The sequence below is a fragment of the Athene noctua genome, chromosome 1 (assembly GCF_965140245.1).
Source record: "Athene noctua chromosome 1, bAthNoc1.hap1.1, whole genome shotgun sequence".
NCBI lineage: Eukaryota > Metazoa > Chordata > Aves > Strigiformes > Strigidae > Athene > Athene noctua.
The window spans coordinates 73,284,364-73,300,103 of NC_134037.1; the positions used below are offsets into that span (position 1 = coordinate 73,284,364).

At 41.3% G+C, this 15,740-nt stretch overlaps 1 protein-coding gene across 2 annotated transcripts in view; it reads right to left on the reverse strand.

Moving 5' to 3' along the window:
- Positions 1 to 15,740, reverse strand: part of PLEKHG1 (pleckstrin homology and RhoGEF domain containing G1) — a 130,388-nt gene that overhangs the window by 28,452 nt on the left and 86,196 nt on the right. For both annotated transcript variants that reach the window (XM_074896564.1, XM_074896565.1), the window contains one exon: positions 3,712 to 3,812. In XM_074896564.1, coding sequence (XP_074752665.1) covers positions 3,712 to 3,812 — 101 coding nt within the window. The remainder of the gene's footprint in view (positions 1 to 3,711; positions 3,813 to 15,740) is intronic.

Consider the following 15,740-nt stretch of genomic DNA (forward strand, 5'->3'; position numbering starts at 1 on the left):
ACACAGCCTAGCCATAAATGTGGAAGTAACAGCACCTCTGAAAAACTTCACTCTCTCAATGCCTGACAGAGTACAGCATTCAAAACAAAAATGGACATAGCAGGCACAATCTGGTCTTCATGGCAGATACCTTCACCATGTAAAGTTCTGTAAAATTAATCTGAAAAGTTCAGACTTTCAGTAAAATTAAAACAACAATCAAGAGAATTTAGCCTTGATACAACTACACTGTCACAAAAATCCTGTGGCCAAGACTAATCTCTTTCCACTCGGAAAAAAAAAAAAAGTTTTCCATTAAAGGTAAGCTCTTACAGGTTTTATGAAGGCTCCTCCTGACAACAAGCCAGCAGCCCAGAGCACAGAAACTGCTGAATACAGGAGTTACAGAAAATGGCCCTGTGCTCTGTGTGCTTCAGTAGTCTCCAATGGACAAGGACCATGCAGAATGATCTGTGTCAGCAGCAGAGGTTTCAGCCTGGCCTCTCCTAAGACCATCTGGGTATTGGTAGAAGTACTGACCTTGAGCACGTTTCTCTGCAGAGTTCCCATTTCAGAAATGAGTCATGGTACTGGGTTAAGAATTTATCCTAAACTGACATTGGACTGAATCTCAACAGGAGAAGCCAGGGAAGAAAGGCCAAAAATGCTGACTTGGAGAACATTACCCCCTTCTAAATAAATGAATAGTGGGGGACCGTTTACCAAGAGACAGAGCAGGGCCAGGGGACCAGTATATAGTCAATGATTCTGCTTTAATAAATAGCTTTCCAAAAAGAGATCATAGTCACAGGACTAGCAGTTACCATCCTGACCATCATTTCTGCCATTCAGTGGAACACCTAAAAATCATAAGCAGTTTAGCTGAGAGAAATTCCCATTTATTGAAATGAAATTTCTCAGATCTATACAAAGTCCAAAAAAAACCCAAGACTAAAAGCTTTGATCATTGATTAATGGTAAAATTCAAAGCTGAGAAAAACAAGGTAATTCTGAAACTATAAAATCATGCTCACAAAAAGCATCTGAAACTACTAACACAGAACTGCCAAATGGACATTTTTCAAATGTAAAAATAAATAAAAAGGCTCTAGAGTATGTTTAGGACCCAGAAGCTACATGCCAAGTTTCACAGGAGGGAACTTAATCCTTGAAACTATATTGGGATCTACAATGAATGTTCAGTCTTAAAAGCTCACAATTTCCATACAGAATTTTAAATTAGAAGGCCTGAAATACATCAGTAATTAACTAGAGACTTTGGACAACTTTCCAGTGAGTTTTAACCACTGTAATATATCTATCTCTGAAACTGCCCCAAATTGCCTTTTTTTTTCAACTCAATTATTCTATATAATGACTGATCATACTTGAAGGTATTTCTATCAGGTAATATTTGCAATGATGCTGGTATAAATGTGGCCTTGCTACCAAGTCTGCCATTTCTCTAGCTTTTGAAGGATCAGAAAATATAATCACCAGGACTGTTTTTTCCCATCCTGTGACCACCAGGAAGCTGTAAGCTCACAATCTTTGTCTCATGGCTCTAAAACACATGATCAGGCTACCGCTATGTATTTTCCACCATGTTAGACATTCAGTCAAGTCAGCTGCAACTAGAAAGCTGCCGTGTCCTGCTTCAGCTAAGTGTATTTCCATTACTCTGCAGCAGCTGTTTTAAGTTTCAGGAAGAGATTTTAGGTTTCATGTTTGTCGATAAATTCTGAATAGATTTGTCCCCACTCTTTCCTTTGATATTGAACAGCGATCCCAGCAGCTAAAGCACATAGTAGCTTCCCATGATGATGGAAAAACATTGAATGAACACTGAAAGATGCTCTTTAACACTAGTCTTCCACTACAGAATCCTCTTTTGATACAATTATCTGTTTTTCTTCAAAGAACACAGTAGTTTGGGAGGTGTTTTGTCAACTATAGCACAGCTAAGAGAGCTTTTACAGGAGTAATAGGATATAGAAGACATGGGAACTTTATGCCAATACATTTCCTGCATCAACTAAACATTCAAGTTTTCCTTAAATGCAGATTAAGTTCATTATTTTTATAGTAATAGAGGATTCAGACAAAAGTAGCAGTAGCATGCTCCTAAAACTGCAGATACTGCAGGTCCCACACAACGTGGCACTAGCTATAGAAGCAAGAAATTTTACTTCAGGCTCCCCATGTACACTAGAATCCCATCTGCGCAATTTTAGAGAAGGGTGTAAAGACAGTGAACCAGTTGGCAGACGGTCACGAGTGGTGTCCCCCAGGGCTCGGTGTTGGGGCCACTCCTGTTTAACATCTTTATTGATGATCTAGACGAGGGGATCGAGTGCACCCTCAGTCAGTTTGCAGATGACACCAAGTTGGGTGGGAGTGTTGATCTGCTCGAGGGTAGGGAGGCTCTGCAGAGAGACCTGGACAGGCTGGAGCCATGGGCTGAGGCCAACTGGAGGAGTTTCAATAAGGCCAAATGCCGGGGTCTGCCCTTGGGCCACAACAACCCCCAGCAGCGCTACAGGCTTGGGGAGGAGTGGCTGGAGAGCTGCCAGTCAGAGAGGGACCTGGGGGTGCTGATTGACAGCCGGCTGAACAGGAGCCAGCAGTGTGCCCAGGGGGCCAAGAAGGCCAATGGCATCCTGGCTTGTGTCAGCAATAGCGTGGCCAGCAGGGACAGGGCAGGGATCTTACCCCTGTACTGGGCACTGGTGAGGCCGCCCCTTGATTCCTGTGTTCAGTTTTGGGCCCCTCACTACAAAAAGGACATTGAATGACTCGAGCGTGTCCAGAGAAGGGCAACGCAGCTGGTGCAGGGTCTGGAGCACAGGTCGTATGGGGAGTGGCTGAGGGAACTGGGGGTGTTTAGTCTGGAGAAGAGGAGGCTGAGGGGAGACCTCATCGCCCTCTACAGCTCCCTGAAAGGAGGTTGCAGAGAGCTGGAGATGAGTCTCTTTAACCAAGTAATAAGGGATAGGACAAGAGGGAATGGCCTCAAGTTGTGCCAGGGAAGGTTTAGACTGTTTATTATGAAGTATTTCTTTCCAGAAGGGGTTGTTAGGCATTGGAATGGGCTGTCCAGGGAGGTGGTGGAGTCCCCATCCCTGGAGGTGTTCAAGAGTCAGACTGACACAGCACTGAGGGATCTGTTGTGGTTGGGAACTGTCAGTGTTAGGTTAATAGTTGGACTGCATGATCTTCAAGGGCTTTTCCAACCTAGACAATTCTGTGATTCTGTGATAAGCCTTCAAAAAATGGAAAGGTACGTGAACACAGTTTTGAGAAATTAATTCAGGGAGTTCCTAGTAGTATAAAACACTACAAAAGCCAGTTCTGGGTAATGTATATTGGTATACAAAAGGATCCAATATAGCAGGAATAAAATGATGTCTCTTTCATAAGGCAAGAATTTTATTCACAGTGGTCTTGCATTCGGCTCAGTTAGGACACAGAGTAGGTTAGACTTAAATTCACGGAAATACCCAGCATGAAAACAAAAAAAAAGTAAAAGGAGACCACATTTTATTCATAAAACAAACAGTTTAAAAAAATCTGATCTCAGTAAACCAACCCTGCTGAGAATCAAAAGTAGACCATTTCTCAATTTATGTATCTTGGCTGTATTAAAATGATAAAAGAGCATTTGCTTGGCTTGCTCCCTCCTTGTTAATGCAGGCTATGGAACTGTTTTCACTTAGTTAAATATGAATTTACCTGTTGAAACGGTAGATATCCCGTATATTTCCAAACAGGGCTGATCGCTCTTCTGTCCCCAGGGAGAGCTTGGTCTGGTCAGTGATACAGTCAAGGTAATCCTACAAGAGAAATGAGAAGGAAACCTTCAGACATTTCCTCCTTTTCTAGATCAGTAAACAGAGCTATGTTGTATTGTACAAGATGAGTCTCTTCATATCAGTTTCACCTTATTAGTACAGCAAAGCCTTTGGTAGCCCCTCTGCGAACAGTCACTCTATTATGAAAGGTAACAGTACTTACCTGTTCATTGAAACCAAGAAAATAACAAAAGACTGAACATTAAGTTATAGCCCTTAGACAGGACAGCCAACTTTTCTCTTGCTATTGATCTACAACCGTGTTCAGATTTAATTCACAATGACAGTTTAACTGAGCATTTAACTGGCTCAAAGACAAAAAAATGTAAAAGTTAGAGATGAAGAATGTCGTTTAATGCAGTCTTAGTAACAGAAAACCTATGTAATGAAGAGCAGAACGCATACAAGCGACACAGGCTAGAAGAGCAACCACTACAAAAATATATATTTTTTAGTCATTCTTAAGAAAAGAATGCAAAGGTTGTAAAGGACAGATCTCAATGTATATACATGTATGCAATTTAATGTATATACATGTATGCAATTTAATACATACAGTTACCCTGCAAATTACACTGTAACATACTCCAGCAAAGATTTCCTTTTTCATTTAGAAGAGTGACAGTGTCTCATGCTGGGACTTCAATTGAATAGGAACAAGACAGCTAGAAAAAGCTCAGATCAGCGGTGTTCTGGAAGAACAACTTTCCCATCTCTTTCTTCACTTTGATAAGAGCTCAGCTCTTGGTGTCACCTTTCATTCTGTTGCTGCTACAGTATTAAAATTTCTCAGATAAGGGCAAACAAATCCAGCAGGCTATTTAACTAACTGTAACTCATAAACCAAGATACCCAATGTGCCACATTCATGAAGAAATTCTGATGGAGGATGAAAATAAAGTAAAAGTGAAAACAGCTGAAACAATGTGAAATAAAAACAAATAAAATCCTTTAGCCTGGGGCTAGACAACGTGGTGTGGCAACCTCCCAAAAGCAACACAGCATTCCGCAGCGCTGCAAGGAAGGAGCCCTGCAAAACGTCAATGAGACCATGAAAACTTCAAAGGCATAACTGTGTCCTAGAGTTGTAAAGAAAAAAGTATTACAAAACACATACATTAGCCAAGATTTATTCTCTGCATAAATCCCATGAAGACAAAGGGTTTGGATCAACCATGGATCTACTTTTGGATTTTAGATACCCTCATAAGGAAGGTTAAGAACTGCAGTGCTTCAGCCTCCACCTTCATATCCTTTCCAACTGAAATGGTGTCAGCAGAGTCACAGGACTAACCGAGATTCAGGATTAGGTACCAGTAGGCTTTCCTGTGCCCTCCCCCTACCCTAATTAATGCTCAATAATCCCCAGTCTTTTATCCTCTCCAGTCAAAGGTACTGCTCATCAGCCCCAAAAGTCAGTATTTTTTTGCCAAGGGAAAGCAAGCAAGCCTATTCCAAGGCAACCTCAGTTTCTTTAAGAAGAGCAACAAGTGGCAGTGGGTAGGCAAGGAGGCAGGCCTTCAGAGAGTCATCTCTCCTGTGCTGGTACCTATGATGTGTATGCTACCTTCTCTCCTAGCTGACAGGAGTCATAGTCCAAGCCTGTCCTTGAAATATATTTGTGCAGTAAGTCATTGGAACCGCATCCCTGGGACTCCCTGAACTTGTCCCTTGGCTTTTTATTTATACTCAGAAGCTGCAGAAGAGTAAAAGGTTCAGGACAGTGAGGCAGAGAGGACTGCAGCAAGCAGCACGCTAGATCAAAGGCAGAAGTAGGTGACAGATTCAGGGTACTCTAGGGATGGCAGTAAATAAATAACCCTTTCTGCCTACTAATACAAATTGGTATATAAAAGCAAAGAACAGAAAAGCTCCAGTGGAACTGTGATCCTCTGCAGGAATGCTGCAGCACCTTGAGCTGGTATGATGGGGTGAGTTGCAGAGGAATGGAAATCTTACAACAAGTAACTCCATACAGCATCTTTATTGAATAAAGAGGAGTTCCTTTCAAATTCATTCATCTCAGCACAGCTGCAACTTGGGTTTCTTCAAAATAACAAACAGTCCACAGTTATTTCCAGTATTGTAGACAGTGCTACCAAGCATGACCTGGTTTGTGCTCCTTTTGTCCTCTTACCCCAGTTTTCCTTCACTTCTGCATACTCTTCTCAGTCTTTTACCAACTCTTAGCAAGGAAGAGAGAACCAAGTACTTTCTAAAGTTCCTGCCAAGCAGCAGTCTACAGGTGCTTTGGCAGTTTTCCAGCATTCCCGTAGTATGTGCCAGGATCAGGTTATACCACACACCCACAGCTTGTGCTCTCCTTTGCTAAATGTTCCTTAAGACTGCACTTCAGGCCCCCTTCTCCTCCCAGCATCAGATCAGAAACAAACCAGAAACTAATGGTTGGGTTTGTGCTTAGCAATAGTAAAGGGAGACGGTTATTTCCTTAAAACGCTTGGGATTCAGAGGTATCTTGTATCTCACCTCATACTGTTAGGAAATCAGACAGGATTTGCAGACTGCTTTCATGTTTTAGCTTTCTATTTTTTGTTAATAATGTTGACTTGAGGCTTGTGCAAGTCTGACAGCTACAGACATGTTTACGTTGCTGTTACATGTGTAAGTAAGCAGATACCTGAGCTTGACACTGCCTAATGTGGCACCAACAATAGGGTAGTCACAACAGCAAAAAACTTCGGATACCAGTGTCTATGTGAAAGAGGTAGACATTGGACAGCCTTCACACAGCAGTCTGAGGAAATCCAGGCACAGCACAGCAGCACAGCGCTTGTGCTGACACAGCACATGGGACCCTTCTGGTTAGAGTGCTTTATAGAGCATGTGTGCTCTAGTAAAGGCTTTGTGAACTCATCCAGGAAACAGATGCAGTATTGGCAAATAATGTCCTCTGCAAGGACACCACCACAAGCAGATCAAAGCTACCCAGCCATGGGGTTTATCCTAGTTATTTCTTAGCAAATGTTACTTTACCCCCATGGTAGTCACTGCAACCTCCTGCAGCATATCAACAGCTGTTATCATCTGAAGCCTTAATGAAAGGTTTGGAGCTACAAAATAACAGGACAGGCTGCAACTCTAATGACATGGTGCAGAAATCAATGAAATTTATCAGAACAGAGTACTGGTCTTAGTCACTTTATTTGTTTCTTGTCAGCATCTATGGACCCTCTGTCGGCACTGAATGATTTGTTTATAACCTTTGCCTTCACTAGCCTTTTCTAATTCTCTGCAGTTATGGCAAAAAACATTTAACTTACTTCATAGGAGAAAAAAAAAAAGTGAACAAATGCCAGTCTCCTTCGATTGATCTACAGAGCAAGGTTTGCTCTAATGGTATTGCACAATTTTTCCCTCCTATTTTCTGAAATTCTCCAAAAACCAGAACAGTCTTGCCAGACTGCTCTGCCTTCCTTGCTGGTTTTGATGTTCTCCCTCTTTGTCTTTCATCACACTGAATCCCTCAGAAGGAATGTCTGCCAGAAGATGCATATCCTGACTACCATCTCCTCCTCCATAATCACACAAGAAAGATCTCTAGAGGAAGAAAATGATGACAACATTAACCTCAGAGGCAAAAAAAAAATAATTGTATGAATTGAAAATGAGAGAAAACTGCCGAGAAAATGACAAAATTATTAAAAATATCTTCACATATTGATCAAACTAATTTTTTCCGTGATCAAATTTTAGAAGCTAAATGCAAATTAGTGAGACATTTTCATCTAGCTACCCAGGTTTTCCTTTGAAAACAGACACACAATTAGGTTTAAAAACAGACCACAGGCTGAACAATAATAAATAGTGTCAGCCATTAATGTGCAATGTTAAAATTGCACATTAGAATGAGTAATGTTAATGGTAATGTTTAAAAAAAAAAAAAATGGGTAAAAGCCACACTGCCTCGTAAAACAGGAATCAATTTTTATCCTGCCCTGCGAGAAACATATATACTACAGGAGTTCTTAGTAATCCCTTTACAGGGCAGGACTGTGCATATATGGGTATCACCAAAGATAAGCCAAATTGCTGGAAGAGCAGTGTTGTTGCATTGGTACACCTTTACCAAGAGGCAGGCACACAAGACACTGAAAACTTGATTAATATCAAATTAATATCAATTTAAAAAAAAAACAAAACAAACAAAACAAAACAACAACAACAACAACACACAAAAAACCCAAAAGGATTCTACCTACCAGGAAACTTTGCTTTTCAATGCCTAAACACAGGCTGCAGGAGAAAGCCAAGCTGCTGTATGCCTCTGGACTTCAGTAACACAGTCTTTGGCTCAAGAACTGATGATTTACATCAGGAAAACTCAGCCTCTGACCAAAAAATGCTTAAAACCAGGTACTTACCAAAACTCCAGTGACTTTTAGTGTTGCAGCCTGAGTAAGAATATGGGATACTAAAACAAGCAGGACCTAACCCAGGCAGTGCCATAACATTACTTAGACCCCAGTTTTCTGACACTCCCCAAGATCTGTACTACTAGTAGGGCAGCTTTTACTCCTAGATGTTATACCATGTTCAAGGGCATTATTTTTGCCTGACTCCCCTCTACTCAGCACAGATGCACATGGCCCAAATCAGATGGCTATGCAGAAGACGAACCACCAAAACGGTTCAGCAGCCTTGGCCACCTAAGCATTACTTCCACACCACTTCAAGGAAAAGGCTGCAGGCCCGAAGGAAAACATGCTACAAAATGGATCCTGTTTGTAGCCTGCTAGCTAGAGCCATGTTGACCAATCTATCTACATACTTGTAACCAAAGAGAAAGCTGGGCAACAGTTGTACAACAGAATAACCACTACAAAATGCTACCCCCACTGCTAAGTCTGCCAATTAACATAGGTAATTTTAATCTGTACCAATTCTCTTTTTGCCTGATTTTTTTTTCTATTTTTTTTCTTATTATTTTATTTATGGGTTTATCTGTTATATACAGCACATACTCTGAATGCCTTGTGGGTCAAAAAATAGTGTACTATCCACAACAGGTGGCCATGAATGCTGAATTCTGGTCAAGGCAGCTCACCTCAGCTTTTTTCAATTATTCAAAGTACAGCTGCACCCTGCAAAGCGAAGATGCACTTGTAAACCATACATACTTTGCTTTCTTGCTCTGGTTCCTTTGGCTATATGAGACCAAGGACTGACTGAGACCTAAATCAAACCTACCTCCTTCCCATATCAAACCCTTTTGTCAGGATTTCTCCTTAAAACACATAATTATTTTTGCCGTCGACACCTTTTGTGATGGAAGAAGACAAGCCCACTATTTTAGTGTATGTCTCCTGTAATTTGCACAGTGGTTTACTTGGGAGACACCTGTAGCAAAACATTTCATGCTGCCAAACTTGACACATTTCTGGTTGCTTTCCTCCCCTCATCTTCAGTTTTCCATATTCTTCCTCTTCAGTCTCTGTAACCAGTCAAACCCAGTCATATATCTATGGGCAGCCTCATTTTGACTGAAACCATCCTTCCCTTCTGAGAGTGAAAATGCTTGCCCAATTGCTCTTAAAACCATTTCCCATCTTCTGTTCCATGTCAGAGTCCTTGCCATTTTCAGCCCTCCACAGAGAGCCTGGCATGTTCCCACATGGCAGACAGAAATCCGTGTCTGTCAAGATAATTAGTGCCCTTAACCTCCAACTTCTGAAACTCCTCCACAGGAGAGGCAGAAGTGGCAGCAGTTGTGCTTCAGTGTCTTATCTGTAGTGATTCAACAGAGAGGGGAGGAACTTTTCAAACGCTCTTTCCTCTGATTGTGAGAATTTCCTACCTAGCAGCAAGCATCTCTTGTTCCCATGTGAGTAACACAACCACTAACCCAGGCTGCAGGTAACACAATCATGTTGTCATACAGTAGGCTAATACAGCTTAATACTTTAACTAATATACATATTTTAAACTGTAGATGCAGTTTAAGAGCCATAAAAATCAGAACCATATTATATTTATGCTACACGTGTTGCACATTAATGATGCCAGTACATCAAACCTCAGAAAATGCTTGTGCTCTCCACAATATAGCTTCTCTATGTATAAAACCAGAAAATTAAATAAAGAAGGAAGTTTCTGTGAGCGTGTCTTCCCACCTTCTACTTCTCGTGGAAAATAGGAGGGGTGGTATTTGGTGGGGGTTTTTTAAAGACATCAGAAGCAGGAAAACCACCACATCAGCCAAAGCATGAACAGGTCCGAAAGATCCACACCTATCTGGGGCTATGCATGGCACAGCAGAGCCCTGCCACCAACCGGCAGCCAAAGCCAGACTCTGGTCTTTCCAAGGGCAACACAGAGTTGGAGATGCAGCCTCTTCTCCTCACTTCAGCAACAGAAGCAGAAAGGTTCTGGGCTCTGTGAGCTTCCTACCCCCCTTTTCCATTCGCTTTACATACATTAAGACTGCCACTTGTCAGTGCCGGCAAAGCTCTGTCCTTGTGGGAAACTCAGCAATGTCAGGCCCCAGCTGTGGGCTCCGAAGCACCCACCTATGTGATTTCAGAGCACGATCCTGCCATCAAGGGAGAAGGGCGAGAACACCTGCCATCACTGACAGCCAGCAATCCTCCAAACAGGAACGGCCAAAGTAATCCGTATGCTTTATACAATCTGTTACTAGATGCGGCTTGTGATTAAGTTTCCTCTCTGATGTCTGTGCCCCAGAGTGGAGTCTCTGAACTGGCAGAAGGCCACCTCGCTGGCATCAGCCCTCTCCCCAAGCCTGGGTGGAGGAAGCCACACTGTGCTCACCTGTGCTTATGACCAGCTTCCTCAGAACTACCCAATTTACACTTTCAGCCTGTTCACACACAGCCTGTGGGTAACAGCAACAAAGTGGGTGTTGTGATACAGTAAGATGATACTCTGCTGACTGCACAGAGAAAGGGCAACGATTGATGGTGAGAGTACTCATGAGAACATGGTATGAAGAAAGACTAAAAATAGAGAAGCATATTTGTTTTCTTTCCACTATTTACCATTGCAGAGTAAGGTGATCGTGACAGACTTCTCCCTATATGCAAATAAGTTAGTTAAGTCAAAGTTAACAGAATTAACTTAAACTTTACCTACAAAAAAGAAAGGGAAGAATGTATTTTTGTTTTAAATACAGTTATTTCTGAGTGACAGATTTTCTATAATCAGCATGACTTCTGCACCTATATTATAGATGTTAAAACACTGCCCCATTTACAGATACTAGGGACTGGAAGCAGTGAGCTTTAACAGGTGCCCTTGGCTTCATCCACATGCATGGAAAGCCACTGGGGGAGTATGTGTCACCCAGATTTAACAGTGAGGAATTCCTGAGTCCTAACACTATGCCCTAGACCTCTAAAATGCACACTTTCTTTAGTTTAGGCTGCCATTGAACAGTTGTGCCTGGGTAAAGCATGAGCACAGATGGGGTTGTACATAAACTCAGAAACTTCTAGGGCACGTCAATGTAAACAACATAACAGTCAGGAGACCTTGTCACAGGACTTCAAGTTGTCAGAGCACAGCTAGTCCCAGGAACTGAAGTATTTGCCCTGGAAAACTGTCAGTGAGAGGTCCCTCAACACTCCCTAGGCTATTGCACCATAGGATTCTTGGGCTAGGAGAACAGCCTTGACACTATGCACAGCTGGGAGGTAGCAGCATATCTTTCTGCAGTTGCGGGTTCTCCCTCGCTGCTTTAGAGCCTGAGACTCTAAAGCAGGCTCTGCAGGCCCTTTTGCACCTGCCCCAGTGTCAGGGGATGCCCATGTCAGCTTCCAGTACTGCCTCACAGCTCCCTCCTAGAACTGGAGTGGAAGGAGGTACATGTCCTACAACATCTACTCCACCTGTCCAGGGTTTCACGTCCTTTGTTTTTGCCCAGTGACTACTTTCTTCTTGTGTTGTCTTTGTTCCATGAGCTATTAGCAGGAATGCTGTATCTGCAAAGCTCTCTGGAGGGTCAAAGCTTGCCACCAGCTAGCACTGAACTACCAGTCTGCTTGGATGGACTGCTTTCATGGATTTTTGCCTTCTTTGCTAAAGTGGATTTTTGCTCTAATGAAACACAATCAAAGTTCAATAACATTCCCTTGTTAGACTGCAGAAATTTTATGATAAAATCTCCCATCTTAAAAACATACCTTGGAAGGCAAGCTGTCAAATCAAATTGTAATTTGATAGAGATGCTCTAAAAGCACTCATAAACTGGAACTGGGATTCATGGATTATACACAGTCAAGACCCCTTAAGTCCATCATCTGTAAAGATGATATGGATAAATCACTGGGAATAGAAACTTATATGTAACTCAGATGCTTCAGCACACTAATTTATAAAAGTTGTAACCCACTGATTAAAACTGTGTCTCACATTTATCTTCAGGTATCAGCCAGCACCCACTGCTAAATCACAGCTACAGGAATTTTCCCCAGAAGCTGGCACTCAGAATCGCTGCTCAGAGGTGCAGTTAAGAGGAAAGTTCAGAAAGCAGATGGAGATCATGAGATGATAACAAATGCTATCAGTAGTTTACTGACATTTCACTAAAGAGCTACCTAACTGACTTTCTAAAGTTAAGAGGAATCACAGAAGAAATAAACTACAATAATGAGGACAGCCAAATGAAAAAACAGCAATTAGGATGTCAAATAGTTTGAGGTGCTAGGCAAATGAAGTAAATGCTCTAAAGATTTCTAAATCTAAGCCTGCAACTGAGGCTTGACATCCATGTCAGTCATCATCATCATTCAATAACCTAGAGCTTTTTTTTTAAAAGTACCAGCTGAAAATGTTTAATAATTATAAATAATTTTTAAATTAATCTAAAAGTTCATCAGGACATCTATAAATTAATTTGGTCTGATTACAACCTTATTGAACCATAGTCAAACAAAGCACAGAGAGTTATTAAGGCATATCTAGCCTTTGAATGTGTGAATCACCCAGGAAAGGAACATGAGTCTTGTGCTGTAAAACCTTGCCCTGTTACATAAACTTTCCTCAGTTTGTAAGGCAAATGAAAGCTAACATTTTTTTAAAGATCTTGATATGCTTACAAGTTAAATGAGACATTCCAGAAGAGAAATGTTTATTTTAAAACACAAGAAGTGAAACTGAAAGTCTGTTTTCCAAAGAATGAAAATGCAAACCCAGCATAATGGAGAAAATCTGCACACATCCTGAACACACATTTATCTTAAACTTAGTAGGCACATGATTCCCAGAGACTTATGGGTGGCTTTTATTATTAATATATGTACAGCAATGAAACGGAAGCTTATAGTAGTGGGTGGTTTACAAGTAAAAACTTTTTAAAAGTGTCTTATTTGCAAAACGGTTTTCTCATGAAACCACAAAAAATAGCAGCTACCTCCACACCTTAATCCATGGGAGTGGTAAGAGCAGAAAAAAGAGAGAGAGACTGCTATGTGGTTTGTTAAGCCTTCAGGTTTAAAGGTCATGGATTACTAGAAGAATACTGTTCACTGACAAGTAGTATTTAATAGCAATGATATAACAAATTTAAAAGTGGTCAAATATTTCTGTGGACCAAAATGGAAATGGATATAATAAACAAATAAAATTGCAGAAACTACGGTCTGACTGGAAATGCAGAAATCTGTTTGGCTTGAAGATACCACTTTCAAATTTTGAAATTTCTTCACAGAAATCGCAATCATTCTGCAGAAAATGTATCAACATTTAAGCGTTTACCGAAAAACGTCACAGCATAAGCTGCGCTTCCTCTCTCCTGCCTCTCAACTCTCAGACCTATTCCTCCCAGTTTTGCTGTCCACCCCCTACAAACTTGCTGCTTTCCCCGAGCTGTTGCTCTGCTCTGTAGAGCTCCTCATCCTCTGCCAATGAGCAACTGCTAGCCAGAAGGCAGAGGTGAACAGAACCTCTTTTGTTACTTTCTAAATTCCAGAAGGGCTCTACACATCCCACTAAGGAGGGACACAGCCTTCCACTTCAGCCTCAGTACAGTGACAGGAGGAAAGTTTCACTCCTGGAGCACTGGGCCCAGCACCAGCTCTCTCAAATGGCACACTCTGTATTTAACTACATCTTGCCCTTGCCTCCCCCCTCTCAAAAGAATAAAGCTTTCTGGAACAGAAAATTAACTTTCATGCTTTTATTTATCCTCATTCCCATTTAGAAAGCAGGCAAGAGGTTGCAAACAGCACAGTTGAGTGATTTATGCCCTGCTTCAAGAAAAGGGATGACAAGAGCAGTGGCAGGCGGCAATTCTGCAGCTCTCTGGAAGAGCAGCCACCCTCCCTGCCACTTCTCTCCCACCCAAAGCTTTAGAAAGGCTCGCTGTAGATTTATAGACAGCTCATTTATTACTGCAGTATAACTCACTCTTTCGTGCTGTCCAAACACAGAGCTGACCTTAAAACAAACACAAAGTTATGGCTATATATTTGTGCTGTCTGAACATATGCAGTCCCAACTATACGGTGAAGCTCTGTGATCCCCTGACAAAGATAGTCCCTGTCCCTACAGTCTAGCTGTAAAATAAGAATTGGATGCAAAGTACAGGTGGAAAAAGCATAAGGCAGCAATGATGTTTTATTCTGTGTTTTTCAAATACTTGGGAACATGATGAATGAAAGAAATTTATGAATGCTACTAGCAGAAATAAGACTGAAGTAGTGATGATGCAGATGATAAAAAGCACTCATCAGTACATTTAACTCGGGCTTAACAGTGCATTTGCATTATTCCTTCATCTTGCAAAGGCAAACGCAAATGTGGATGTCATCTTCTACAGTTACAGCATTATGAATACGGGCTTCTGACTCCTATGAATTGCAAGAGCAAAACACATTAACACATTTTTATTATAAACTCAGGGACAGCGTTTTACTCAGGGGAAAAAAAAAAAGGTTACTTCAGTAAGTTACTCTAACTGAACTTTATGCCTTCTCTAACTAAATTACTGGTTGAAAAAGTCAGGTTGGGTCCTTACGAGGAGAAGGTCTGCTGGTTCTGCCCTGGCCAGTACACCTGTCAGCATGACACAAGCAGGAAGTAGAGGTATCTGATTTCTCATCACAAACTTGCCCAAAACACGCTTCAAGCTGTACTAATTCAAAACTATAATTATACTTAAGAGATCATCTGATAAAACATACCAAACAATGGAAAAGTTCGCTCTATCTTTGTTACAATGCTTGCCTGTGCAAGCATCACAGCAGCATGCCTCAAAACAATCATAATTCAACTGTTCTTCCAGGTTGCAGACGAAATGGCTGTACTGGCTAGAAAAACGGTTGTTTTTAAAGCATATCCTGGGGCAAAGGAACCAAATAGTGCCTGTACAGCCTCCTCTCACTTATCCCAAGCCCATGAAATACTTCTTATCAGCAATTTAAAGGAAAACTGGAGAACCTCAACAGGTCTACAGTATCAGTTAAAAGATCACATTAGCCATGTCTTATGAAGCTGATTTCTACACCTGTCTAGCATTTTGGCAATATTAAGAACAAAGACTTCTCAGATACTCAAAAGCCAACAGAAGTTATGCCTTTTCAGTTTATTTTTATAAACAAACTGACAGCATTAGGTCAATAAAAGCATCAAAAAGAGTGAAATTTTATTTTCCCCCATTCACTCCACAGTCTTTTACGTCAAGCATGAGAACTTGTTCTAAGGATAACATAGACTGAAAGGACACTGCCCAAAATACTATGCTAGGCTAATTCTTAATGAGCTGACTTTGGATATGATGAATAGTACCAGGATCCTACATGCAATTTTATACCCTCCATGTTAACAGGTCATTTGTGTATGGCTGTGTACGTTCTTTACATTTGTGTACCACCAATCTTGGAAATCAGTTTGAGGCACACAAAGGATACGAACGTAATCAAGAATAATCGGCAC